This window comes from Sceloporus undulatus, chromosome 2 (assembly GCF_019175285.1).
Source record: "Sceloporus undulatus isolate JIND9_A2432 ecotype Alabama chromosome 2, SceUnd_v1.1, whole genome shotgun sequence".
Classification (NCBI taxonomy): Eukaryota; Metazoa; Chordata; class Lepidosauria; order Squamata; family Phrynosomatidae; genus Sceloporus; species Sceloporus undulatus.
Window position 1 is genome coordinate 234,502,866 of NC_056523.1, and position 27,327 is coordinate 234,530,192.

Here is a 27,327-nt window from a genome sequence, read left to right on the forward strand (position 1 = left end):
TTATTAGTGAATTATCAAAACCAAGATTAGGTCATTTGAGCATGAACACACATACACACAGACAGAAGTTACAAGTGTCTAAAGACCATTACAGTATTTCCATTATTCCCTCCTTACTAGTTGGGTGTTACTAGAAAACTATGAAACAATGAGCGCAGCATGAACAAATGAGTCTCAAAATATAAAGTGTCAATACTCCGCTAGGGGTATGCATGCATAGTATTACAAAGAATATTTTCCAGTGTCCTCTTTCTAGCCATACATACTAATTTGCCAATCAACTAGAGAACACCATGTTAACAAAAGGGACATAATACCTTTCAAGCAGCATAGCTTACATTCTGGACAGAGCTTATATTGAAGGATCACATTTTAAGCCTTAAGGTTTAAAAGATACAAAGGAGAAGCCGGTGTAGTATAAAATTTATTTCAATTCTTTATCACTTGAGACTGAATAGATGAGGAAATTATCTGTTTCCAGAAAGTTTTTGAGTCAAGTCCCCAAATACTCTAAGTGTGTTTTGTCAAAAATATTATGATTTTACAAAGATGGGAATGACCATTCAATTGGTAATCCCAATGAAACTAAGAGCCATTTCACACTACACAGTTATAGTGATTAAGGCGGGATACAGACCACTCAAAAAGGGCAGTCTGCCGCCTCCTCCTTTTCCGCCGATGGGAAGCCGCAGCAGATAAACTGCGCAGCTTCCCGCCGGCAGAAAAAGAACCCGCAAAAAGCGGGTTCTTTTTTCGTCATGCTTGCAACACCCAAGTGCGCAAATGGCACACTCGTGACATCGCAAGCGTGACGCGACGTGCGGACACTATGTGTCCATCACGTCATAATGGCAGCACCCATGTAGACAGGGTGCCGCCATTTTGACACCTCTGCAACATGCTAGGGTTGCAGGGCGTGCAATGGCACCGCCCTCACACAACCCTAACATGCCAATCTGGATAGCGCCTAAGATTCCACTTTAACTCCCATGGTTCTACCCCATGGGATCCTGGAACCTGAAGTTGTACATGTATGGTGGGGGCCTTTAAGTCATTTCCGATTTATGGTAACCCTAAAGTGAACCTATCATGGGGTTTTCTTGGCAAGATTTGTTCAGAGGAGATTTGCCATTGCCTTCCGCTTAGGCTGAGAGCATGTGACTTGCCCAAGGTCACCCAGTGGGTTTCATGTCCAAGCAGGGAATCGAACCCTGGTCTCCAGAGTCCTAGTCGAACACTCAAATCACTATGCCATGTTAGGGAGGGGTATTTTGAATTCTCAGTGTGAGAGCACTAGTGCCTTTAATAATAATAATAATAATAATAATAATAATAATAATAATAATAATAGAATTGTAGAACTGACCAAGCTACAAGCCCCAGGATTCCATGGGATGCTGCTACGGCAGTTAACATGGAATCACAATGTTAAAACTACGTAGTGTGGAAAGCTCCTAAATTATCTACGAATTTTTGGAACACCAGGAAATAAATAGTTACAACCATCTCTAGAAAATATATGGAATTTGCAACTCTTTAAAAAGTTTCTAGGAATTCTTGCTCAGCTTAAAATACTTTGCACCAACATTTTTTTAATTAGAAAAAAAATCTATTTATGATGTTTGACATCTAATCAATTGTTTCATTATCCCAATAAATGTGATATACAGACCCTATTGTTAATATTCACTGTGAACAATATTCCAATATCAATGTTTCTTTTGAAAAAGGCTTGAAAATGGAATGGTTTGACAAAAGGTAGATACAATAAATCAGCATACTGGTTTCCATCCAGATTTAGGAGATTATCTCACCCAGAAATCCCGCCGGGATAGTTGCGGGATTGAAAATCAAAACCGAACGTTATTGCACACAACTGCAGCCTTATTATTATTGCATGCAGCTGTGGCCGGGCGAGTGCAACCCGTATGCAACCTGGACTCCAGCCACACTTATCCAGTGGCTTTTCAAAAATGACAAGCTCCCATTTTCGAAAAGCTGCTGGCTAAGCATGGCTGGGGTCCAGGCTCATACAGGTTGCACTTGCCCAGCCACAGCTGCATGCAATAACACCCATTTTTTACTTTTTAATCTCACATCTATACCAGTGGGATTTCCAGGTGCGATAATTTCCTTAATCAATTGATCTGAAGTTCCAGTGATACCAGTGGAGCCTAAATTGGGCATAACCCCACAAATTTTCAATATAGTTTGCAACTAACAATTGTAACTAATTCAGGCTGGAACCAATCCATTGTTTCTAGCCAATAATCAGTTAGGTATTGGTCAGACATCAGCTTTCAAACTATGGCCACTATTGACCTCTTGTCTTCAAGAAATATATTGGACAAGATCTTTGCTGACAAGATTTATCAGTAACATAAAAACTACCTGTGTGCTAATAATATACGATTAATAACAGTCTACCATCAGAGAATTCTGGAATGGTTTACTCTTTAGAGTGGAGGTGGATGAAGCATGTCTCTCCATATGTTTTGGGACTGCAACTTCCAACCATCTTCACCAATTGCCAGGCTAGCTAAGGCTGCTGGCAGATGCAATCCAACAAATTTTGGAGGGCTGCACTTTTTCCACTCCTTTTTTAAAACAAACATCTTGTCTTTCTTCTACAAATCTCAACTTATGTAGGATGCTCAGGCAGTCTTCCATCTGGGCACTGAGCAGACCTAGGCCTGTGTTCAACATAGTCTGCATTTTTCAGACCAAATTACATTATGCATCCAAAAACAAAGAATCCATGATATGTTCACAGAACTAAGGAGTGCTTTGGAAAGAACCTAATAAGAAGAGAAAAATATCAGTTTAGAATGCTTCCAGATGGGAGGTTTTCCAGTGCCCTTGAGCATGAATCAATGCACACAAGATGTGAAGGCTGTAGGGAGAATGTGCCAGTTCCCAGTTCTGATCCCAACTGGTCCACAAAGCAATCTGGGAACAATCAGGATAAGTGCAAGCCATACAATTAAAAGCAGCAAAACATGTACAAAACTCCCATGCTACATGAGGTAATACTTCTTTCTCTTCCTGTCACTTTCAATACAGTGCTCACTCAGCCATGAAGAAAGCTGCTTTCTGACCATCCCCTTAAAGATCACAGTTGGTACTTGTCTTAACATGATTTTTAAAGGATCCATTGGGTGAATGAGGGTAGAAGGGAAGGAGTTCAAACTGCTGCTCAAATATAACACTTGGGAACAGATCACAATTTGAGAAAGGTGAGAAAAGGCTGGAGTTGTTACCCTAAAAATACTTCAAAAATATGCAAAAGTATGGTCCAAAATACTTTAAGATAGTCTTCTGGACATCACAATAATAATATAGGTCTGAGCTGTAAGAATGTATGCACTTCTGAACTTACCTGCAAGTTAAAATATGAAAACTTAGGATGTTCTGGATCCCACTAAATATGTGTGCTATGTCAGATCAAAGGTTAAAGTACTGAGTACTATGTGCTAATGGGTATGTATAATATGGCTATCCCTTAAGTATTGTTAAACAACTAGGAATGAGGCACAGGGTCTTATATACATCTTGCCCACCTTAGTTCCTCTCACTTCACTTTTTTAAAAAGGGTCTATATTAGCACCAAGAACCTGATTAACAAAATTGTGTAATTAATCAGTAAAATATGGCTGTTAACCATGGTTAAAGCCAACAAAGAAAGTGGATGAAACACCATCTGAGATCTTTAACTGTGACAGAGGGTCGCCATCAAACAGTTGGCCCTCCGTATCCACAGATTAAGTATCTATGGATTCAACCATCAGAGCCTTGAAAATAATTGTTTAAATCCAAAAAACAAGCCTTGATTTTGCCATTTTATGTAAGGGACATCATTTTACTTAACCACTGTATATAATGAGACTTGAGCATTCACGGATCTTGGTACCAAACCCCAGCAGATAGCAAGGGCCCACTGTATTTGCAGTAATTCTTACTACTGCAGACAAAGGCATGAAACATGTTCTAATCTCTGGAAGAAAAAGTTAAGCAGCAAATAGATTTAACTCTCCAGTACTGTAGATAATCACAGAGAACCACTTACCAAATAAGGTAATGAATTCTGTGCTACACAGACTTTCTAAAGTGAAGTAACAAATCTCCCTGAAAGATACACTTTAATCTAACCAGGGTGAATTCCATCACCTGTGTGCATATGGAATCAGACTAGATAATTGTAATGGTCCCCCAAAGGTCTTTAAAGTGTGTGAATTTGAATTGCTTCCATACTTAATAGTCTAGGAGGAGCTAAGCATATCTATTCCTTTCAGAATATCCAAATTACGGCCAGTGAGTGAAGCCACAGATAGGCTTAATACCAGCTTGGGCAAATAAAGTAGTAGAGTATCTAATAAGTTCTGACTCATAGAAGGTACTTGGAGCAGACAACTATATTTAAACCTTTTCTAACTCTAATGACACTCCTTGAGTTTTAAAACTGACACTTTAAACTTTCTTTTAAACTGTGCCTTTTCCTAACAAGCCCTTTGTTGTTGTTGTTGTTGTTGTTGTTGTTGTTGTTGTGGTTGTTGTGTACCTTCATGTCATTTCCAAATTCTGATAAACCTATCACAGACTTGTGTCAAGATTTGTTCAAAGGGGGTTTACCTTTGCCTTCCTCTGAGGCTGAGAGAGTGTGACCTGTTCAAGGTCACCCAGTGGGTTTCCATGGCCAAGTAGGGATTTGAACCTTGGTCTCTAGAGCCATAGTCTAATGCTCAAATCCCTGCCTTTAGATAACAAAAAAGACATGTCATTCCCTTTTTAAAAAAACATACTTTAAATCAACGTTATTGACGGTTTAGAAGTGTATGCTGCAATGGTGAAAGAATCATTTTTACAAACACTAAAAACCATAAACTGATCATTACCACTTGGCGGCAACAAATGTTTTGTGTCTATTTTCTGCAATATTTGTCATGATTTATAGTGAAATGTTTTACCAGGAATCAACAAATTAAGACAGAACGTAAGAGCCATGCTGGATCAGACCAAAGGACTACAGTATCTAGTCTAGTTTTCTGTTTTCTACAACAAACTAGATATTTGTAGGAATTCCACAGAATGATACAAATGCAATAGCATACTTGCATTCATATTTTCTAGAAAGTTATAATGAGAGAAATACAATCTCTGATAACAGGTACACCATCAAATAGCCACCACAACAAGCGGCCACTGAATGCCTTCTTCTCCTCTGTGAATCACACTAATCACATTTTAAACCCAGCCACTTTGTAGATGTCTCTATAAGTTGTGATACCAAATTCCAAAATTAACTATGCACAATGTGATCTAATACTTTTTATCTGTTCTGAATCTCCCACCATTCAGTTTCCTGAACCATCCCAGGTTCTAGTATTATGAAAGATGCAGAAGGCTTCCTGTTTGCTTTCTCCATGCTATGCACAGACTTATACACATAAACTGTCACCTTTCACTTTTGCTTTTTGTCTGTCCTTGACATCTGTTGTTGAGGCTCTTCTTTCTTTTTGGCTGAAGATACTGTATTTTTGCATTCCTCCCTGACAATACTCCTGGTTTCAGTCCAGAGTTTTTCTGCCTTCTGGTCAATTAGGCTTAATAGTGCAAATCTATTTTTCACATTGCTTTTGAATTCTTTGTGGGATATTCCTCAAGTTGTATTCCAGCTTGATGGTAGTTTAGTATTCTTCTTTAGCTTTATTAAAACCCCACAATCTGCTCTTGCTCTTGTTTTTGCAGAAAGAATGGAGCTTCTCCATCTGCTTCCAATTATGTAGTCTATTTTATTTGTATAGTAGCCATCAGGTGACATCCATGTATATTTGTGATTGTTGTTGATGTATGCCTTCAAGTCATTGCAGTTTTATGGTGATCCTAGGTCACGTATCACAGGGTTTTCTGGAGCTGAGAGGTGTGACTTGCCCAAGGTCACCCAGCAGGTTTCCATCACTGAGTGGGGAATTGAACCCAGATCTCCAGGATCATAGACCTATGCTCAAATCACTGCACCATGCTGGCTCATATAGTTGCTTCACATAGTCATATAGTCGCTCCAAAACATATTCAAACATAAAATTCACTACTGATAAAAATGGGCTTGTATACTTGTCTAATACAAACAATAACAAATGCAGGTTTTTTTAAAGGCATGGGAAGCATTTAATCAGTTACTTTAAACATAGAACAGCACTGGGGTTTTTTTAATATAGCATATATCATATTTTAGACCAATAAAATAAATGCCTCAGGTCTTTTCTCTTACCAGGAGAAGTTCATCCTGTAATTCTTTGTAGCTTTTTTCATTATTTTGAAGTCTCTCTGAGAGATCTATAATTACTTTCTTCTTGTCCTCAATTTCTTCACTGAGCTGCTTGTTTATTGAGAGATACTCCCTTTCTAGCCTGAAAAGATGAAATAGAATTTTCAGAAATACTTTAGACTAATAATATTTTAGATTGTTAATGCATTACACATATTACATTAGTACTCCTCTATTTTTTTAAACTAGGGTTTAATATTAACAAAATTAGGAAAGTACTGAAGAAATGCTAAGTTACCAAGTGCCTAATATGCTATATTCATAAGTCATATTGTGGGTGTGGCACAAGAACTCAGCGAGATGGCAGAGTTGTGCTGGAGGACCTAGATTACTGGAGATAACATATTAACCAAAATTGCAAATAATCAAATCCACAAAAGACAAAATCACAAATGTAGAGATCCAACTGTATATGGAATGAAAAATGCCCTATGTCCAAGCTGCATTCAGGACAGGATGGGCACTAGGGATCATATTTCAAATATATGATGGATAATGGAGCATGCCAAGGAATTTCAAAAGGAAATGGTTCATGTTTTTCTATACCTTAGCTCAGTGGAGACTGCAGTCAAGAAATCAGAGGAAGACAACATATAAGGGCAGCTATGGATAAACCAGACAAGAACCTGAAGTGTAAATATGTATCATTAAATACTACAGTAAGGATTGTTCATGCCATCATATTTCTAACTTATTGTGAAACTTGGACAGTGAAGAAAGCTGATAAGAAGAAAGACCTGTACAGATTGGCCTTAAAGACTGGGTTGGGGTGGAGTCAGGGTGTAGCGTCCATATGACGCACACCCTGGCTCCACTCCCAGGGTAATGTGACACCATACACCACACCATGAAGCATAGCATCATGGAGCTCCTCTGGTGCTATGTCTGCACAACGCAGTGCCAAATGAGCTATCAGCTATCGTGCCCTGGAAAGGCCAGATCGGGGCAGCCATGTGCAGTTGCCGCAGCCCCAATCTGGCTGTAAAAAGGGCTGTCTGTAAAAGGACAAATAAATGGGTGCTAGAGCAAATCAAGGCTGAACTCTCCCTAGAAGCTAAGATAACTAAACTGAGACTGTTGTACTTTGGACACATCATGAGAAGACATGACTTACTAGAAAACACAATAATGCTTGGTAAGGACAAGGTAGAAGGCAGTAGGAAAGGAGGAAGACCACATTATAGATGGATGAACTCAAACAAGGAAGCTATGTCCCAGAGTCTGCCAGACCTGAGCAGGTCAGTTGCAGACAGGGTGATTTGGAGGTCTTGCATTCAAAGTCAAATTGGCAGCAGTTAACAACAACAACAAAAACCGTGCCTGGACAGAGGATACTTTTCACAAACAATACATCTACGTAATGGGTTTATCTATTATTGTTATATTTACAATCAAAACAAGACATAAAATAAATTAATATAATATTAGAAACCTAGGGAGAGAGAAAGGGATCTAAACATTCTAAGGATAGTTTGAAAGCCAGGAACATGCTGTGCTGTCTCTGCTGTTTCCACTTTCATGTGTAAATTTATTACTGCCTTCTGTGGTTTATGATAATCGTGTCCTTATGTATGCACTGGGACTAGCTGTAGTCAGATTTTCAGAAGGTATGGATGGGTACTTCAGATAACTCTCCCCAAACTCAAGGAACACATGATGGAGCTTCCCAGGCTGCATTTCTCACTCTCTATCCATTTGAACTAATACATCTAAAAATAAGGACCTCTACACACATTATTACATCCGAACTGGACCGATGTTTCTTTTCGGTGTTAGAATATGTCCCTTCCCCGAACTTTAGATACATGCTCCTATAAACGCTTACTATTTGGAAGGCTGAATGACAGTTTAAAAAGTATTTTTCAACTCTACAATAACAAAGTATTTTCTAAACACACTGAAAAAGAACACAGAAAGTTGATACTAATAGTTAAGAGAGCTGTAACTGGTACAAAACTCAGTATGTGTCTGAATAAACATCAAGACTGAAGATAAAAGCAGAGCTTGGAAACATTGTCTTAACATCTAATATGATAGTATTAAACATCTAACTCATTTTCAATGTCAGATCTTGGGAATGGTGGGAAATAATATGTTACCACACTCATTAGCAATGCACTACTTTGGTTGCTTTAAGAGGTGTGTTGCCTCTTATCTTAATTGTGTAAAAGGTGGCTGAAGGATTTCCCCCTCTAATTAGCTAAGACAAATGTGATGTAGGAAGAACACCCAGATGCTAACACATCATGGAAATGGCTAGAGTATTATGTCACTTAGCCACTTCAGGAAGTATACTGGCAAACTGGCCAGATTTCCTGTACCACATTGCTGTCTCTTCATTATTGTGTCCTGAAATGAAATAAGCCATAGGAACTCTTCTTTAAAGGTTTAAAAAGAGGGCACCTCCAGCCAGGTCATATATAAATTAAGAGAGAATACCTTCCAAAACATGTGAAGTAATATGTAAAAGAATTACTCAATGATTTACAAATCCCAAAGACATTACTTACTTTAATAAAATCAACACCACTGCCCCCACATTGCCCCCCAAAATCAACTTCTTACATTAATTACTGTAGAAAATTATTTCCAAGCTCTGAATAAAAGAGCACATAGTGAAAATATATAGGAAACTAAAGTAACACCAGATGCAAAGGCTACCAAGAGAATGAATAGAATAGGGATGTATGACAGAATGTAAGAAATGTGACAGGTTTTTTTTTTTAAATGAGGAAAAATTCTTTAAAAACTACCTGAAAGGTCATCACCCATAAAAGATGATGCATACATATCAGTATGACTTGCAAGAAAACAAAAATCCAGTTATAAATTAAAATACAAGTTGTAGATGATTGGCAACTTTGAATACTGTCACGCAGTCATGAGCCTGAAGCAGACGAGCCAGATGGACTGTGCCGGGACCATGCCAGCCTCGATTGCGCTGGGATCACAGTGACCGCATGGGCCCAGGCCCAATTTGGGCCACTGCGGTGGTCCTGAACCAGGCTGCCAGGAGGAGTGGATTATACCCGCTCCTTTTTGGCCCAGTTCTTCTTGCTTGGCGCAGCATCAGCCAGGCTTCCAGCCATGTTCAGACCATGTGTCTGCTAAACACCATGTCCCCAATTCAGCCTGAAGCTGGCACTTTTTGCCCGTGTGTTTCAGGCCATCGTTAGCTACTTTGTCAGCACAGTCAATTATCAAACAAACTAATTATTTGCCATTCATTAATTCACTGTAATAAAACAATAGGTCTGTGGAGCTCTCTTCAAAGATCACCAATTTTTTCCCATTAAGTGTATAATGAAGTCTTCCGAATCATACAGGTTATACCTTGATTTCTGGTTAGAAAAATCGGCTACATTTTAAAAAATCAACATATAGGGATAGTGGTCTGAATTAATGAAAGAAAATACTGACTGTTTCAAAATGAAACATTTGCTCCCTGAATCTTTGATAAGGTACGAGCACCTGCTTTCTAGACTTTTGTATATAATTACAAGTATATCTCAGTTTAAAAGGTGGATGTGTTCCCAGACATTACTTATTTAACAGCAAATTTGGTACCAGAGGCAGGAATAACATGGAAAGAATATAGATAGGTTTCTACACCACAAAAAGAGAAGAGCTATTCAAGATTATTCAGGAAACTTGTTATTCAAAACCAAAAATATGCACATGGGAAATAAAACAACCAGGTCAGGTAAGCCTTGCATAGGGTAAACAAAAATATTTTGAACCTTCTAGAGACCACTTGAAGGCCTCTTCTAAAATGTATATGCCTTTTTTTTTTTCCTTTTAGCATGTAGCATCTCATAATAGCAACTTGAATGAACACAATTATCTGAGGTATCTGTTGAAAGCCTCAGGCTGAGACACTGAAAATCTGAACACAAGTTAACTGAAGAAATCAGCACATATTGGTTTGAGTGCTGAACGTGGACACTGGGAGACCAGGGTTCAAATACCAGCTTGCCCATGAAAACCCACTAGGTGAGCTTGGACAAGTCACACTCTTAGCCTCAGAGGAAGAAAGGGGCACATCTTCTGAACAATTTCTGTCAAGAAAACCTCATATTAGGACTTAGGGTTGCCATAGGTCAGACATGACTTGAAGGCACATGACGACAACACACTCAACTGGGATGGGGGGGCTTTCAAAAACTCCTAGAGCCAGTTGCTATTTCTATGGCCCAAAACAAACGAGCCAAATAGAGTAGCTTCTAGTCACTTTGGGGGTGTGGTGTATAGAAGATGTACATCCCTGAAGTGGCCAGAAGCAGCCCTGAGGCTGCCGGCAAAGGAAAAAGATTTAATCTGCTCCTGCTGGTGGCCTGTTCAGGAGTATGATAGCGGCCCACTTCAGGAACAGGCCATCCAGTTGCTGCAGTTCCAGAGCGATCACAGCCAGAGGAGCCGGAGATCAATCCTTCTGGGCTGCCTGCTTCGGCCCTTTCTCTCTGCACACAGTTAATCTGCGCTACACCTATGTTTTAATTCCATTAAACCTAAATACTGTAAAAGGCCTAAATACACTAAAGGCACCAGACCCTGTCTCATCTTGGAAGCCCTGCTTAGTACTTGGAGTGGAGACTGCCAAGAAATTCTAGATGCTGTAGGCCACTGATTTCCAAAATAGTTGGTAAGCCCCCCCCCAGTGAACGGTAGAAAAATTCAGGGGAATGGTGAAGGGGAAAGGGGGCAGCGAGTGGGGTCTTCCGTCAAAGTATTGATGCACAAGGAAGACAAGGGGAACCATCAGCCTTTAGGACAATGATGGGGATGAGGGTTACATGAAACTTCTTTTCAGAGTCCCTTAAAACCACTGCATTATCATTTCATGTGGTGGTATCTCCTACTCTCTACTTGCCTACATGAGCTTACTCCCTTAGCCTCATCTTTTGCTACTAGTGGCAGTGGCAGTTGGGAAACTTGCAAGGCTGGGTACAGGGCATTGCTTCAGTGGCCCAGAGTGGCTCCATTTGGGAAAAACTGATTGACTGGAGCAGTGGCAAAAAAGAAGCTTTCAAATTTGGGACAATGCTTAAGCTTTGCTGGGATTTGGCTAGCAGGTTGGAGCTGCATTGCTGCTCCTTCTTTCTTTAATCAAGCAGGCTGAGAGAAGAGGTAGCACAAAAAACAATGTTGGTGTATCTGGGAAACACCTGAAGCTGTGTGGAGAAGACATGTCTCTGGGGAAGGAGGAGTATTTAGGGTAAATTCTTGGAAAGAGATCTTCACTTGGGAGTGACTCCTGTAGTTAAAATCTCTTCCTTTCCCCATCCATGCCAGTCTCTAGTCCAGAGTATGTGACCTCTGTAAGCATAAACTGAAAGCCACATATAGCACACCTAGGTATGATGTGGGCGCGCTGTATATCTCTGGGTACATTTGACAAATTCTTGTTGCTGTTGTGTACCTTCAAGTCATTTCTAACTCGTGGTGACTGTAAGGCAAACTTTTCATGGGATTTTCTTGGCAAAATTTGTTCAGAAGGCATTTGCACTTGGCTTTCTCTGGGGTTGAGAGAGCGTGAGTTGCCCAAGGTCACCCAATAGCCTTCTATGGCTTATCAGGGATCTGAACCCTGGTGGTTTCCAGAGTCACAAGCCAAGACTGAACATGCTGGCTCTGGAATTTCCCCATTTTTGTTTTCTCTGAAGGACCACTGGGAATTTTAAGGAAATAGCAGGTGCTTAGGATTGCAAACAAGGAAGGCACACAGGAAATGTACTTCGTATACCCAAAGGCATGGATTCCAAAGTATCACACATTTACAGTTAAAACAACAAAACCCTACTAAAAGATAAGTGCCACTAAATTAAATGGTGCTTACTGTTTATATTCAACTATAAGTCAACCTCATGTATAAGTCAAGGACAGGTTTTGGGGTCAAAATTATGGATTTTGATGCAATCCATAGATAAGTCAAAGGGAAAACTTAGGGACATGTAACAAAGGATGTACAGGACAAAGCAGAGGAAAACGGTGCCAAATAATCTGCAAAATGCCAGCCGGCATAACTTTTGTGCTCACACTACAGTCTGGATGGATGGGAGCATAGAGGGGGGAATCAGTAATTCCAGGATAGGTTATGCTCTTGCCGTTCACCAGGGGGATGGTTCCTTTTTAAATAAGAGTTAAAGTACAGTACTTACATTGCCCCATTGATAAGTTGACTCAGACTTTTTTGGTCAATTTTTTTTACTAATATTTCTGGACTTATACATGAGTATATACAGTACTTCTACAGAAGTGAGTGAAGGACTTCAGCTCTCTTTTAAAGAGCTCAAGGCACAGAGGCTTCAATAATAACCAAGAACATCAACCTCCTAAATGCACATAAATTATCAGTTCTGTGATATGTACTGTTCAGGATGTATGATTATTTCATTTCCCAATACACACACATTCAAAGAAAATACTATTTCAAAAATTAGGAAACAAGCAACTTACATGTTGAGTTTTTCAAATGCCTCATGAGCATTATGCTTCTCTCTCTCATAGGCACTTTCTACCTCTTTAAATTTGGCTTTGATCATTTCCACTTCAGAAAGTGCTTCTGCTTGGCTAGCCTTCTCCACTTGCAAAGCCCCTTCAAGATCTCTAATTCTTAACTGCAGGAGCAAAAATGACAACAACAATCAACACTGCAAGAATGCTAAGTGTTCTTACTCTATATCAGACTTACTGGGTCAAGCAGTGACCATTCAGGAACAAATAAACACAGTTTGGAAATATTCCCTATTTCGGACTAAAGCTTCCCAAATCCGCTAGCAAACATGGCTGCTAACCATATTGGCTGGGTGATCCTGGGAGCCATAGTTCCAAAGACATAAGGAAGGAGCTTTTATACACCCAAGATCAAGGAAGGTATTGCTTTTTCATCCTTTAACCCGGTTAAAGTTAGGGTGCAATACCTCAACCATAGGTATATATAAAATGTAATGTAATGTAAAAAATGTAATATTGTAAAATGTGGCTGATAAAAATTTAAAAACATATAATTAAAATGAAATTAATCTCAGGATCATGTGAGTTAGTCAGCTGAGTCACAAGCACTGGTGAATTGAATCACAGGGTCATATCCCTCCCACAACTCCTATCCACTTTAATATGAATTTTCCTGACCTGCTTAATATTAAGTGGTACTGTATCACTCTTGATCTGGGACCTGAGTCTATGGTTTGAAGCCCTTAGATAGAATCAGCACTGGCTAATGTTTACATTGTTCTCTGTGGAGACATTCCAGTAAATAACAGACAGAAACAATAGTGGAAGAGCAGGAAAAATGGAGGGGAACATGGCACAAGAGCAGGCAATCTTAAGTCTATTTCAATTCCTAAATTATACTTAAAGAGTGGGGAATAAAAAATTACATTAAAAAATTAACTGTTGTGCCAGGGCCAAACTATGATAACATGGCAGTATTATGTATCAAGCAGGTACAGCAATGCAAGGTACCTCTGTCATGCCACCCAAACAAGAAAATTGCATTTGGATGCCTGCTACTCTGCCAATAAGCCTGTTATTCTATGCATATGCAAACCAACTGTAAAAAATCCTCAAGTATAATTGTTTCTAATATGTTAATCACTAGTACCCAGACCTCTAGATATTTTGTATAGTATTAAACCTTATACTAATGTATGTATCAAACCTCAGACTAAGAAACATGTGCTAATTATTCAGGTAAAAACTACCCAGGAAGCATTTATCAGGTCCACATAACATCTGCCACTGATTTACCTGAATTATTTCAGAATTAAATTTTGATTCCAGATGTGCTGCTCTCTCTGCCTCGACATTTTCTTCCAGTTTCTTTATTCTTACTGTAGCTACCTGAAACAAAGTGTTAACAACTGATTAAAGACACATACATATCTTTAAAATCTCAGTCTGAGATTCTGAGTCTCAGTTGAATAGTAAGGGCAAAGCAGAGAAAGAAAGAGAACAAAGCCAACTCTTGCTCAACTGTATTTGCCTTCTAGTTCCGAGCTATGTAGTGACACTAGCCTTGATTGTTAAAAAGGTCTATTACCTATCTCAACATGGGCTATTTAAAATCACCTCATTCTGCACAAAGCTATAAGGTCTGTGCATGAAACACTCATACTGTCTGGAGTGGGGCCTTTTTGGTGGCAATAACAAAATGATAGATACTCCATCGTAGAATCCCAGTTCAGTTGTTACAATATACATATTATGGAACGCCTGGCTTAGGAAGGTGACTTATTTAGACCTTTGTCTCCTGATCTTTATGAATGAATTCACTGTGATATTTTTTCTATTGTTATTATATTATGAAAACTGTATGTATACATTATACTTATCTCAACTGTTAAAGTGTAATGATGTTTCTTGAGTTGTCCTCCAAAAAGACCAACTTCAGAACACATACACACCCCCACATACATACACCCCCATGAAATAGAAGCCTGACATGTTACTATAAATCGGTATTGTCACTGTAGCCTGCTTAAAAGTTCAGTTCTATCCTTCCTTACACACTTTCTTTTTAAAGTAACAAAGATACTGTTCTGACATTTAAAAATTCACTAAAGTTAAGCATCACATATAGCTATATCCACATCATCAACTCCATGTTTATTTACAGTGCTGATACGTCTGGGCAATAGAACTTGCAGAGGAGCACATAGATGCAGTTCCGATTAAAAGGAATAGTGTGAGCAAGTCGGGAATGCCTGAGTGAGATTATTCCTATAGACATGATGCAAAACAAAATCCATGGGGCTCAAGTCACCAAAATGTCCTTGCTCCTGTCAAGACTACTACTTTGGAGAAAGGCTGCTGAGTAATGCCATAAGCATGACGCCTGCTGAGAGATCACTACTCTTCCCCTCATGCCCAACATGGTTTTCCTCAAAAATCTTCCAATATGAGAAAAAGAAGACCAAAGAGATATAATAAATTTATTTATATACCCCGCCTCTCCAATGAGATATTAGGCATTTGATGAGTGCCTCATAGAAAGGGCACTGTTGAAGCATGGGAAATGGGATTCAAGTCACCAAAATGTCCTTGCTCCTGTCAAGAATGTGATTTTGGGGAATGCCAAGAGCATTGAACCTGCAAAGAGAGCACTGGTCTTCTCCTCATTCCCAACAAACGTTTTTTTAAAAATTATTCCAATAGGAGAAAAAAAGCAAAACAAAGAGAAGCATTGGATTCCATCACAATGCCATGTCTCTGTTTCCTTTGCTCGCTCTCTCTCTCTCTCTCTCTCACTCACACACACACACACACACACACACGAGTTAACCTCACATAAAAACTAAATCTCCATCTGGAAGCTCTCTTATTCTTTTATTTTAACTACTCTACGAGTGACATTTCTTCCTATAATCGCCAGAGGGCACTAAAGGAACGTCACAAATCTTGTTTAGAGCATAAAGTTTTCTGCTTTGTTATAGTATCCATACTATAACATAATGCCTGTTCAAACTGCATGGGGGGGGGGGGTTATAAAGCTATTCTGACCATTATTTCAATTGCTTAGTGAAACAAAACCCATTTTATTTTACATATTCCATTCTTTCATACTATAAAGCTACTGAAGCATTGAGTGGTTTCCTTCCTTGATGTGTGCAATACATTTTACCCACCATAATGCCTGTTCACACTGTAACCCTTTAGAAGATCAATTACCCTGTACCAAAGAAGGACAATGCTTTTGGGAATTGGTAACGTATGTGCCCCCTCAATTCTTCTTCAGTATTTCCAAGGTCTGATACAATTATTAAGTCAAAATGGTTTTTTAGGAGGGGGATTACTGTATGTAAATATAGCAGTGACCACTACCTCTTTTATGCTCTGTGAATAAGAATAGGGTCAGTACATACTACAAAACAATATGCAGTACATATTTCTCCCTATAGTATAACCACACAATTCCTCTGTCCTCTCCTGTAGTCAGTACAGAAGTACCTCACTTTAAGGCAGTTTGCTTTAGAGCACTTTGCTCATACGGTGCTTTTCAGCATTTGTACACTTCCTATCTTGTGTCATATGCTGGCAAATTATTTATTTATTATTATTTTCCTTTTGCGTTTCTTTAGGCCTAGTGCTATTGCACTCTTAATAAATGACAGTGTAAACCTGTTTTTTATATGTACTTTTTATATGCACTGGCAAGTGAAAAAAAAGCTATGATTCATTGTAAGGTGATACTCACAGCAGTAACCTAACCCTGCCATGTTAGCAAGGTATGTTTGTAGTATGGCATGGCAGGGGTAAAACAACTGGGGTACAAAGTTAGATCATGGTATGTGTTATATTTCCATACCCCCAAAGTCCAGAGACAAGAAAAACTTACAGAAAAATAAAGTCCTCTCTTCTGAAACAGTCTGATGACCACTAAAATGGATTTAATAATCATTCACAACTGGAGTTGCATATCTCAGAAGAAACTGTTTTTAATCTCATTCCTATTGCAGAAGAAACTACTTCTAAAATGCCTCTCACCATGTAGTGTAGTTCAGAAGACTTGGAAAAAATTGGACTAAAACTACCCAAAATTGCCTTCTAGCATGACAAGTTGCCATCTGGATGAGGGATTCTCGAAACTGTAGCCCAAAAGAGTCATTTTTCCAACCTTTATTTTAATTAGTTTAATTAATGTTTCGAAGACCTTTTTCTTTCCCACCAAGTTTTACTCACAAAAACTTGGCAACTTTTCCTAGTTACTAACTGCTCCCTGGTTAAAGAAGCTAAACACACTATTGCAATGCAGGCAACCACCAGTAATCAACACAAACACATTTAATGGAGTGAGGAACATGGAAGCCCTTACCTCAAGTTCTTTTTTAAGTCGAGCCTCTCGCTCGACATTGAACTGAAGTTCGCTAGCCTGGCGCCTCAGCGCATCCGAACAGCTACTGTGCTCCAATTCCAGATCTTGCATTTTCTTGTGAACATTCTGCATCGCACTGTTACTTTCCTGATGGAAAAGATGATGGTTATTACATCATATCCAACAAAACCAGGAAGGCCCAAAGAAGATGACCTTCTGAAGTAACAAAAAAGGAAAGGGCCTATTCTTAGATTCCTTAGTCCCTTGCTATTATTGTTGAACTTAAGTGCTTTCAAGTCTAACTTATGTCAAACGCATTTGAGAAAGTAGACTTATGTCTGAAACTTCATGCTGCCAACGTCTTTCAGTTAGTTGCAAGGGCACTACAAGATCTCTCTACGTAGTGCTTTTACAGATAACACACCTATATCTTTTAATTCATGGCAACTTATCCTAGTTAAGATTCATTCAGAGGATGTTTGCCATTGCCTTCCTCAGGATGAAAAAAATGTGATTCACCCAAGGCCACCCAATGGTTTTCCATAGCTGAGGGGGGATTTGAACACTGGTCTCCCAGGATCCCAATCTAACACTCAAACCCCTGCACCATGTTGTATGTAACCAAACAAACAGGTAGATATCACACCTCAAAGTTCTCCATTACCTGTTCCTTAGTAACCCAACTACTTGGGAATATGTTCTATTGAACCAAGCAGGTTTCTGATGGCAATAAAAGCAAAGAAATAGTCACTATAAATATCCCAGGTTCATATTTGCAACAAGTTTACACCACATTTCAGAGTATGAAGTAACAGATTTGAAGTTCCTTCTCCCCACCCCTAATATATTACTTATTAATTTCATTACTTTTCCATCCTATCCTTTTTCTACAGACCTCAAAGTGGTATATATGGTTCTCTTCACTTTCTCAATTTATCCTCAAAACAACCCTGCAAGATAGGTTAGTTTAAAGGAGTGCAATCAGCCGTAAAACTCATAGCTGAGTGGGGATTTGAACCCAGGTCTTTTTAATCCTAGCCAATTCTCTAATCATCACACTGGCACTCTTATTCCTTATGACCTTTTAGAACGCAGTATATCAATTAACAACATACAGTTTGCCTTCCATAGAAAGGGCTCTACTTATAGTACATGCACTGTCAGAACAAAAGCAAACTGCTAAGCTGTTGAAATTAAAAGGAGATGTTTTAGATTTTGTTTTCTGTAAATAATTCATACTTCTGCCAAACACTAACACCTACTATTATATCATTATACAGAATAGATCGGGGCAGCACTGGAGGCAAGGAAAATAGATACTCTAAAGATGTTCTAAAGCCAAGAGACCCCTCCACGCACTGGAAGGAAGGCAAATGCTACTTCCCTGGCTGGCATAATCAAGAATCAGCAAAAGCTTTACAGTGGATACTAGAAGCAAAACACTTGAGATTTTCAGACCTGCATGTTCTCACTGCAACAGATTACAATCAATTTAGAAAATGGGATACTGTGCATTGGTTATTAGTTTGTCTGTGCACTCAGCATGCTTCTTTGCTATATGAGTAAAAAAATCGCTGCGGGGCATGTATTTACCGCTGTTGTGTAACTGCCCAATACAATGCTTTCTCCATCATTAATTCCTAAGCATGTTGGTCTTGTTTTAGCACAGATGTATATAGCTCCTCTGTGAGAGGAGGAAAAATATATATAATTACCTCGTTTCTCTTATAAGAATCCAGCTACAAGATCAAGTTATTTAAAACAGCACTTACAAGTACCAATTTAGTTCACCCTCCAGCACTGCTTTGCGGTCTTAATCTCAGACACAAAGCAAGTGAAGGAAGGGTTATTGTAGGGTCGCACTTCCCCCCACCCACCCAAACAACGAATCTATTAAGAGATCACAAAATTAGCACTCTCCCTGCAGCGTTATGACAACCGGTCCTCTGATCCCATCGCTATTGCCAATTTGATACACCAGTGGAAGCAGATTGACTCCTACTTCCTGTTCTAACAGCAGGGTATCTTTTTTCCTCGCAGAGTTCTGACAGTACAGACAATTAAGCAGAAGGCCACTGAATGCACTTACCCTACTCTTACATCTTGGAGAAGTTAAATTTTGAACTAAAACGCCCAGAATTACTAGCCCACGCAGCCACAAAATGTAACCCTAAAACGTACCTTTTCCAAGCTCTGACCTACCTTAAAGTGCCACATTCCTCAAGCTTCTGTATGGACCCAGTAACCACCAATGTCTCATCCATTCTCCATAGCTGACCCTTGTCCCCTTCCCTCTCACCCAAGCTATTCCATTCCTGACAGACAATGGCTGCATTTGGGTGATCAGAACCTCTTTTACTAATCCAGAATATGACTGAGTGTCAAGTTAATGATCAAACATTGGCGCCTTACAGACAGGCCTAAGCGGCGCCGTCGTTGCGCCAGGAATACGCGCGAGGGAGGGCGCTTCCGGACGCGCCTTGCCCCTCACACGTATTCCGTACGGCAAGATGGTGGCACCCTATACAGACGGGCGCGGCCATCTTGACGTAACGGACGCGCAGCATCCAGACGTCTAAACCCGGAAGAGACGTCGCGAGTGCGCGCTTTGGCACTTGCGACGTCTCTTCCGAGTTGCCGGAAGGAGTGCGATTTTCGCGCTCCTTTTTTACAGCGCGGGGGAGTCGCACGGTTTGGCTGCAGCGGCTTCCCCACGCTGCAACCGGCAGCGGCCCAAGACCGCCCCTTTTGGGTGGTCTGTAACGGGCCATAGTTTCCAGTTAACTACAACCATCTTTCTCTGCTCCTGCCTAGGAAGTAACTCATGCAGAGAGTGCCACTTCCACCACACAGAGATGGACAATGCTTTTGGCTCTTCTTGAATCTTTGCCAATCAAAGAAGTTACATGTCCATCTCACGTCTTTCTATTTACACCAATAGTCCTTTGAATCCAACTCATCTTCTTCCTTCTTTTCCTTGCTGCTCCTCATCACTTACCAGACACTCTTTCTGTTTGCACCCCAGATCACCCTTCTGTGCACCCCCCCTCACCTATTTTACAGCTGACATCACTCTTTATATCCCCATCTCTCATCTGTCAGACGGTGATGGATTCTCCACTATTGGAAGTCTTTAAATAGAAGTTGAATGGGCATCTTTCAGGAGTGCTTTAGCTGTCTATTCCAGCACAGCAGGATGGCCCTTGTACGCCTTCTAACTCTATGATTTTATGAAACTATACAATCATATCTGAGCCTTCTCCACATTCACATATTACACAGATAAAGGCAATATTAGCCCCCCCTCAGGAGACCTTGGAGGGCCACATACACCCCACTACACACATCACGAAAAAAATAATATAATAATATATAATAATATAATTGTTTTGACCCAAGATGTGCCAAATACCCTCTGGGGTGTCTGGGGGCATTTTGCCATGTTTTTGGAATCAAATAAATACCTGCATAGTTTCAAGAATCAGGAGTCTTACCAGATTCATTGTTTGTTGAAGAGGAAAAAGTGTTTGATTTTCTAGACACTTATAGCGCCAGACACTTATAGCATTCCTTGATTTTATTCTTTATGGCCTCTACAAGTTTCACCATGGTAACTGGTGCATTCAATCTAACTCTCTGAGCATTAGTAACCTTGGAGAAATCTTGTCAGTTGAAACTTGTTTTTTTAAAATAAGAAGGAAAAATACTATTATATTTTTTTTAAATATAAATTTTTATCCATAGTTATCTTCTTGTCTTCTTGAATCTTAAGGATCATTTCCTTTTCTCTGTCCTTCTTTAATTGATCAGCAAGCCATCTCTCTGGCTTATTGGCATTTTCAAAATATTTTTATATTGTATATTTCATTTTTTCCCTCAGTTTCAGCAACTGTATTCATTGTTTCTGTTTTTGTAAAAGCTTAGTGTCATTCATCAGTTCCTGTTTCAATGGAATCTTTGTTAATTCCTTCTTTTTATTTTTAATCTCCTCCTTTTTTTAAATTATCTCCAAATTCTTCTTTTTAATTGTGCATTTTGCTGTATGAAAAAGCCTATCATAAAAACTTTACTGGCGTCCCAAACTATTTTGATGTTTGTTCCTTTATTTGTTATAGTTTAAAAAGTCTTTTAAAGTCTTCTTTTATTTCTTTACAACATTTTTATCTTCTAACAGAATTTCATTTAACCTCCAGTTTAAGGAATTTTTATTTGTTAAATCTGTTTATTTATTCACTATATTATGAAGTGTTCTTGAAATCAAAAACATATCAGTTCTTGAAAAACATTTATGTCTTTCACAATAAAAAGTATAATCGCAAGCACCTTCCTATTTAAATTTCCAAGCACATTGTACAACCAAATTATACATAAAATAAAATAAAAGATATTGGTAACTTCCCTTGATTCTCTCCTTTTTTCTTTCAAGTTCTATCAATCTTGGGGCTTCCAAATCTTCACAAAAAAATCCAGTTTTCATAAGAAATGTCTAGCATTTTTTCAGTCAATTGATCATAAAAAGATGATTTTGCCAGATGATGCATATACTGAAATTGTTAATGTTTTCAATCCTTGAAGTAACACTTCTGTTTCTACAAATCTTCCATTTTCATCTGCAATTTTTTTTAATCAGGAAAATTTTGTTTAACATAAATCACTATTCCTCTCTACTTATTATTCATAATGTAGAAGGATTTTGATGAAATTTTAAATTTGCCAAATATTTCTCATCTTTGCTGAAGGTAAATTAAATTAATTTTTCTTAAATGATTAAATATCTGCTTTGTTTTCTGAGTGGAATTCATTCCATGAATGTTCCATGAGACACAATTTAAACTCAACCATGAGGCATCAGAATTGTTTGAGTCCTTTTCCATATCATCTGTCTTTGATTGTGATGCTCTTCATCTCTCTTTGCCATTGCTTTCCTCTCCTAAACTATGTTGAGAATTATTTTCCATTTTCATTCTGATAGGGCTCTAGGTCTTTCCCACATTTTCCATTAAATATTTTAGCCTTCAAGTAGGCATTTAAAACAATTTTATTTTGTTTGAATCAAAAAGCCACTCCTTCCAAATTTTCCCATCTGAACTGAATACCATGAACACTTCAATTTGTCTGTAATGCAGTTACTACCCTTTCTTCTTTTTAAAATTCCTGCAGGTATATTTATAAAAATCTGGATGACTTGCCCATCCAAAATCAATCTATCCCTCTAATATAATTGCAGAACATCAATTCTTACTTGTCTTCTCACAAAACAGAATATCACATCTTTGGCAATTCCCTCTTTCTTTTAACCCAAGAATCCAATCTGAAGACTTTATGCACTTTATATATATATATATTCTCTTCCCAGTAAATCTCACAAGTTTCCACTATCCTTCCATGGATATTTTCATTCTGCTCTTCTACTGTACCTCTAAATGTTATAGCCCTTTCTCTCCCTCTTAATTTGAGAAGGATCATTGCATCCAAATCCTGTTCTATTCTTGCAATCCTTGTTTCAGTAAATTCTTCTAATTTCATTGTCCTGCTTTCCAAAGAAGTCAACTTTTCATTCATCTGCTGCAGATCCATTAAAATTTGAGTTAACATTTTTTATATCCTTCAGTTCTAGTTTCAGACATTCTCTTATTCATCTTTCAGGTCTTTCTTAAATTCTTTTTTTCAAATCAGTATTTATCTGGCTCAGCTCACCTCTCCTTTGATTCATCTCTTTCATCTCATCTCTCATGTCAACCTCCCACCCAAAAAGCAGCAGTTGGGAATTGCAGAAAGTCTAGGGAGAATTTCCCCCCAGCAAAGTTTGCCCCCCTCCTCCAATACCCACAATGAGTCACAGATGAAACTGGCAGTCAACTTCCATTTTCAAACCCCCTCCTTTCTTTTAAAAAGAGATGGGGGATATGCAATGCAGTTTTAAGATAAATCATGCTTCCAGAAGAGTAAGTATGGTTTTAAGTAAATTTGGGGAGAGAAAAAAGGATGGCAACAGCATGTTCCCCATAGGCTCAATGTCACCCATTTCTGCTCCTGAGTGATAGCCATCAGAACTTAGAGGTGTCTTAGAAACCACTGACCAATTCTCTCTCTCTTTCTCTCTCATATGAAACAATTCCATTTCAATAACCACAATGCAAGATCCATGTGAAACCATGGGATGCAACTCCCCAAATATGATGGAGTGAAGAAAAAACAGGTTTGGCAAAGCTTAGTTTTCAGAAGAGCCAAACCTGTTGGATCTTTCCTGTTGGGACTCAAAATCCACAAGGATGTCATCATGAAAAAGGTGAAAGTACAGTTATGTGAATTAAACATTACATTTAGTAAGAGCTTCACCAGCAACATTTGTCCAACTAACACAAGTAACAGGACCTGAACCCAGTGATTTATAAAAAGATTCACTGGAGATTCAGTTTGCTAAAAGCATTTTCTGTTCACTAACATAGCAATATTACTGTAAATTTTCTAACAGCACACTCCTTCACACACAGACACACACAGACAAAACCCACCAGAGTATTAGGCCATCAAAAATTTGATCCTAAAAGTTGGACATAATTGAAATCACATTTTCCCTTAGTAAACAAATCCCTGAAAGTGTTATGCTCTAGCACAGTAGTAGAGCATAAGTTTTGTAGAGCATATGTTCAGTATTAGAGCATAAGAACTTTTTTAAAAAAAAACCAAACTCCTGTGTGAAATTATAAAGAATCATTGCCAGTCAGAGTTTAAGAGTACAGGGCCAAAGGTCTGATATAATATAAAGGAGATCCTTATGTCCTTATATGCAGCAAATTGTTTTACATAAAGTGAAGCTCTTGAAAACCCACTGGGTGGCCTTGGGCATGTCACACTCTCTCAGCCTGAGAGAATGGCAAAGACAACCCCCCTCTGAAGAAACTTGCCAAGAAAACCCTATGACAGGTTCACATTAGGGTTGACATAAATCAGAAATGACTTGAAGGCACGCAGCACACACAGATTAGGTTAGAAGATGTTTAAGACACTTTGCTTTCCCTTAATAGGGTCTTGTAACCTATTTTTACCTTTACATGGCATATTATATTTATCTATATCTATTTTATTCATTATTTTGCCACTGCTTTCATCATAGTCTGTTTCCTGCTTCAGCTGCTGGTGGGTGTTATTTTAATGCAATGTATTTTGTGTTTTCAATGTTGTGTAAAAGGGGATAGGTGAGTAGGTAAAATTAATAATGACTTGCCTGCCAATGCTGAGTCCACCAAACTTAAAAATGGTTCTGGGATTCCTGCATAACTGAATTCCAAGCCCAGCTGTTACAAATAAACTTTAAAATCTAACATGCAACGCTTTGCTGTTGGCCACAAGATGATGCTGTTGCATTTGCTATAGAATTTCCACTTTTCCTTTAGCAAAAAAAGCTAGGCAGAGAAATGCATTTCAGAGAAAGACTCATACTGTGGCATTTGTTTTTAAAAAATGCCAGATTACTACCTAGTGTTATCATGTGCTAGCAAGTCAGCACTGATTTATGGCAATATTCTCCAAATGCTCCAAGGATGCATTCCTGTCTTTCACAGACAATTCCGGGTCTAATCTCCAAAGATTTTCTGGCTAACATTGGAATGACATGCTTGTCATCTGTTCTTAAATGGCATAGATATGAGCTTTCATTTGAAGCTTGTGACTTGATTATTCACATGTAACAGAAGTCAATATTTTTGAATAAACAAAACGTCTGAAACGTCACTAGAGATGTTTCACATTTCTAAACGTAAAAATCTACATCTGTTATATTTTAAATACAAGTGTAGCTAAATCTCACTACTAAAGAATTCAGCATTCATACTTGTATAACAGGACGTCGTCAAGATAAAAAACTGAAGAAAACCGTGCTTGTTTAATACAGTTTTAAGCCATATTGGCACCTAGGTTAAAAGAGCATCCCAATAAAAATATATAGAACAAGGCAGCTAGGCAATGTGGACCTAAAATGTGACGTCGAAGGCTTTCACAGCCTTCAGAGAAAGAAGCCAGTCACAGATGCGGGTGAAACATCAAGAATAAATTCTTCCAGAACAGAGCCACGTAGCCCGAAAAACCCACAAAACACTAAGGACCTAAAATGTTTTGGGACCAGAATTTGCAGCAGCCCTTTTCAACATGGCCAAAAGTCAAAGATTATGGAAGTTACAATTCAAAACCATTGGAGGTTAAAAAAAATCTTTGCACCATATATGGAGATGTATGGCTGTAGAAAAACATGGCTGGTACTTCAAAACAGAGTGAACGAGAGTAACAGCAGTCATTATAGACTATCTGATTCTAAAACTAAGAAAACATCAGCTTTCAGTATCAATTTCCAATTAAGTTCTTTTAATAGTGCCACAAAAGCTAAGTCACACATTAAGACTATAATAATTAATGCAGGCATGGGCAAAATGTGGCCAGATGCACCCATCAGCCAAGTCCACGCAGAAGCCCCAGGCCCCCTCCTGACATTTGGAGACCCTGCAAAAAGCCCCCTCCATGACTAATCAGGCCATGTGGAATGCCTAGTTGGGCATTCTTTCCCCATTCCTGTTTTAGGCCTGTGAGGAACATTTTTGTTTTGTTTTTCAAAACAAGAAGTGACCAGTTTGGGGGGGGGGGGAAGCCCCATACAGACCATTTAAACAGGTCAGGGGTTGGGGAATTGAGTAATATGGCCACTCATGCTCCCTAGAAAACATGTTTGTTATTGGGAGGGTCCTGGAGTATAAGGACGCCCGAAGAGGGGGTGCAGAGGTCCATGGAGCAAAAGAGACCCCTGGAAGCTTCCCACCCCTGAGTTATTATCTTTATTTTAAAAATTAAACAAATACTATGTTTTACTTATAATACAGATACAATTAATTTGCATTAACAGGACCATCATTTAACATGACAAAAATACCTGCAACAGAAACTGGAGTTCATTCCTTTCTCCTTTCCACAGCTCTGCCTGACATCTAAACTCCTCTGCTGTCACCTCCCTGATCTCTGATTCTATCATGCACTTCTCCTCCTTCTGACGGTCCAGGGTCTCCTTGATATGGATACAGTTGAACTTCAATTTAATAAAAATTATAGCTGCTGCATAATAAACTCTTGAAACTGAAAATGCCAGCCAGAAATTGTGTCTCATAAACATTTGATTCTGCCTTTGCTGCTTTCTTTGCCTGTGTATTCAGCTGTATATGGAGAGCGTTCCAATGCCCAATGAATGCTCAAAAACATGTGAGACAAATGTAGCTGGTTCACTTCTATGGAACATAATCCATAGGGATGCCTTATCCTATAGTCAACATTTTCCAAAGACCGTGCACACAAAGGCACCATACAGTACTATAGTTCAATGTTAGGAATAACCAGAATGTTAATATTCTGACCAAAATGAGTTATAAAATATTGCTATTATTATTATTATTACTGTTATTACAATTATTGATACAATTATCAATAATTGTAATAACAGTAATAATAGTAATAGCAAATGAGTGTCTCAGAACTATAGCAACAAGACCAGGAAATCTGGCCACGTGAACCTTGACATGTCTACAAAACAGACCTTAAACTTATATCCCTTTGGTTATTTGACTTTTAAAATGTTTTCATTGGTTTTGAGTGATTTAAAAGTAATTGTGTATTTGAAGCCTGCAAAACCATTTCCATTCACAAGATGGCACACACCCCTAACCAGTGCACAGTTTTGCTGTCAGTAGTTTAAAACTGAAATGCATGAGACAAAGTTATCAAGCAGGCCTTGCTTCCATCCATCTCCTTTGGGGGCTGTATGGGGCAAAACTGAAGCTGGCTCCCAATACCCATGGCTTCACTCAGATGCAGAGAGAACAATTGTTTTGTCTTCCTAATAGCTATGTAACTTTTCCAAAAGCTTTGGTTTACCAAACTGATAGTTTCTTCAATAGCTTATAGAATGTCCCCTGAACATCCTTCAGCTATGGAATCAGTCCTTAGACCTGTTGTCTACTATTTTAACAATCAGTTTTTGTTACATGTTATACAGAGGAAATATTATAGATTTGCAGAAAGGAACAAAGAACACTAGTAATTAAGAAAATAATACTCCCAGCACTAGTTGCATTTATTCTGCATTGTCTTCTATTTCAACTGTCAGGATACCTGTCCCTATTCCCCCCACCAGGGGTAAAATGGCCCTAAC

At 38.7% G+C, this 27,327-nt stretch overlaps 1 protein-coding gene across 1 annotated transcript in view; it reads right to left on the reverse strand.

Annotated features, from left to right (window-relative positions):
• Positions 1–27,327, reverse strand: part of CCDC171 (coiled-coil domain containing 171) — a 191,982-nt gene that overhangs the window by 154,596 nt on the left and 10,059 nt on the right. Inside the window, 5 exon segments of the mRNA XM_042453977.1 lie at positions 6,269–6,407; positions 12,782–12,942; positions 14,075–14,167; positions 17,139–17,285; positions 26,059–26,190. Coding sequence (XP_042309911.1) covers positions 6,269–6,407; positions 12,782–12,942; positions 14,075–14,167; positions 17,139–17,285; positions 26,059–26,190 — 672 coding nt within the window.